The sequence below is a fragment of the Leucopleurus acutus genome (genome assembly GCF_964270905.1).
Source record: "Leucopleurus acutus genome assembly, chromosome: Y".
NCBI lineage: Eukaryota > Metazoa > Chordata > Mammalia > Artiodactyla > Delphinidae > Leucopleurus > Leucopleurus acutus.
Window position 1 is genome coordinate 870,070 of NC_139164.1, and position 2,662 is coordinate 872,731.

Here is a 2,662-nt window from a genome sequence, read left to right on the forward strand (position 1 = left end):
TGCCGGGGCCTGGGGTTCTCAGCTCGGAGGCGGAGCCAGAGAACGGGCCGGAGGGGCCCCCTGAAGCAAGCTGAACCCCGAGGCGGGTCAGGGAGGTGCAGTTGTAGCTGCAAACACTCAGAAACTTGTCATCCGCCCAGAGACCCTCGGTCCACACCTCCGGGACAAACGACCTTCCGGTCTGGGGGCTGTGGCTTGGGGATATTTAAGGAGAACCTGATCCCCGCCGGGGAGCCCCCGTGTTTGCTTGGCTCCGGGGGGCGGGGGGAACCAGGTGATGTCGGGGGAAACAGGTGATGTCGCAGGGACCCATGGGCCCCCAGAGCACGGGGCCCGAGGTGGCCTGTCCACGGGCACGCGGCCAAATCCCAGTGCCCGGAGGGACCGCGGGTGGATTGTCGCAGGGCGGGGGAAGGACCGCGCCGCCCTCTCCCGGCTGCCGCGCCCCCGCCCCCGAGGGGCGCCCGGCTCAGAAGACGCTCTCCTGCCGCTTGACGCTGGGCCGGCCGGCGGCGTCCAGCCCCTCCACGGAGCGCACGGACAGCGTGCGTCCGGAGCCGAGGCTCTCGAGGTGCCCCTCGGGGCTGCCGGTGGGCAGGGGCCTGTAGCCCAAGTAGTGCCGCATGTGGAGCTGGAACTCGCGGGACGCGAAGTAGTAGACAAAGGGGTCCAGGCAGTTGTTGAGGCAGCTGAGGCAGAGCGTGAGCTTGTACACGTGGTAGTAGCTGCGGCCGAAGAAGAGCCGACTGACCACGTGCACCAGCAGCACGAAGTTGTTGGGCGCGAAGCAGGTGACGAAGGCCAGAAGCACCACGGCCGCCAGGCACACGGCGCGGGACCTCCGGGCCTCCCCGTGGCGGTCGGCCGAGCGCAGCAGCGTGAGGATGGTGGCCGTGTAGCAGGCCACGGTGACCACGAAGGGAACGAGGAAGAGCACGACGAACAGGGTGAGGAGGAACACCGCCCACATGGCCACGCTGGGCAGCATGCTGGACTTGAGCACGTCGAAGCACGTGACGATGCCCAGCACCTCCACGGCGTAGGTGAGGTCCGTGCGCGCCAGCGGCGACAGGGCGGCCAGAAGGAGGAGCCACGTGCCGGCGCAGGCAGCCACGGCGTAGCGGCGGCAGCGCCAGCGGGCGGAGGCCAGCGGGTACACGACGCCCAGGAAGCGGTCCACGCTGATGCAGGTCATGGTGAGGATGGAGGAGTACATGTTCGCGTAGAAGGCCACGGTCACCACGTTGCACAGCAGCTCGCCGAACACCCAGTGGTTGCCGTTGCAGTGGTAGTAGATCTGGAAGGGCAGCACGCAGGCCAGCATCAGGTCCGTGACGCTCAGGTTGATCATGAAAATGACCGAGGGTGTCTTGGGTCCGATGTGGCGGCACAGCACCCACAGGGAGAACAAGTTGCCAGGGATACTTATCAGGGCCACCAGCGAGTACACCACCGGCAGGACCACCGCGATGGCCGGGTCCCGCAGCATCAGGAGGGTGGCGTTGTCCGGACGCGTCACGTTCATGTCCATCCTGGAGCCGGGGGTTGGGGGGCCGATCTGGAAGAGAAAAGGGGCGCCAGGGGTGAGAGGGGCGGACGACGGGGTCTGCCCGCACAGGGACGGAGAGATGGGAGGGTCCCCGGCGCCCGAGGGGCGGGCAGTTCCCGGTTCCTCCTCTGCTGGCCCTCCCTCCCTTCTGGTCCCTCTTCCCGCCCTCCACCTGTATCCCAGACCCAATAGATGCTAAATCCTCAAGGGCTGCATCACCCACAAAAGCTACAAGGAACCATATGAAAACACCCACCACCGGCTGCCAGGCTCCTGACCCAGCATGGGGGTCACAAACCTGCCCCTCCATCCTGCACCGGGTTGGGGGGGGGGGAAGAGACCCCACACCAGGACGTGGAGACCCCGTGTCCTGTCCCTGCAGGCAGCAGGTGTGGGCTCAAGTCTGCTGGGGCCAGAGGACACAGGACTCTTCCTGTAACGGCCCACAGCCCAGCTGCACCTGGGTCACTGCACTCCTGCCCCTCCCCTGGCAACTTCCTTCCTTCCTGTGACTTGGAAGCATGGGGAGCATGCTGTGAGGCACGGTGCGGAGGCTTCGATGCTGGGGCCATGAGGATGCAGGGCGGTGAGGCCGAGGTACAAGGTTACAAAGTTACCAAGGGAATGACTCTGTTTCCAACCTGCAAAGTAGCTTCCCTCGGGTGCTCTGAGCCCCAATTTCTTCACTGGCACACAGTGAAGTCAGGGTCCCCCCACCCCAGGGCTGTGCTGGGTATCGCAGGCTGCCCTCCCCGACCACACGGGTGTGCTGTGCTGCTGGCGTCGTGGTCCCAGCAGGATAGTAACTGTCACCCTGCACCTGGCCTCCTGCCTTTGGCCCATAACCGCTCATCACCCCAACACCGCAGCCCCACTCCCTTCCAAGTTCGGGACCCCAATCCCAGAGCACCCGTTGTGGATGCTCCTTTGGGGCGGGGGTGGTGGTGGATGTTGGGGCCCCTGAGACATCATCCCCATGTCTTCCCTCCCTCCCTCCCTCCCCGGTGATGTCACAATACTCCTCTTATTGTGACATCACCGGTAGCACCAGCAGGACATGAAGATAGAAAAGGGGCTTGGAGGTGTGCTGGTGACACGTTCCCAAACTGCAAA

General features: G+C 65.3%; 1 protein-coding gene across 1 annotated transcript; it reads right to left on the reverse strand.

Moving 5' to 3' along the window:
* Positions 1–469: 469 nt before the first annotated feature.
* LOC309978905 (S-geranylgeranyl-glutathione receptor P2RY8-like) lies at positions 470–1,531 on the reverse strand (the record flags this gene model as incomplete). The annotated part of the gene is made up of 1 exon (XM_082865571.1): positions 470–1,531. One exon carries the CDS (start codon positions 1,529–1,531, stop codon positions 470–472), a length of 1,062 nt encoding a protein of 353 aa, XP_082721697.1.
* Between the last annotated feature and the right edge of the window lie 1,131 nt (positions 1,532–2,662).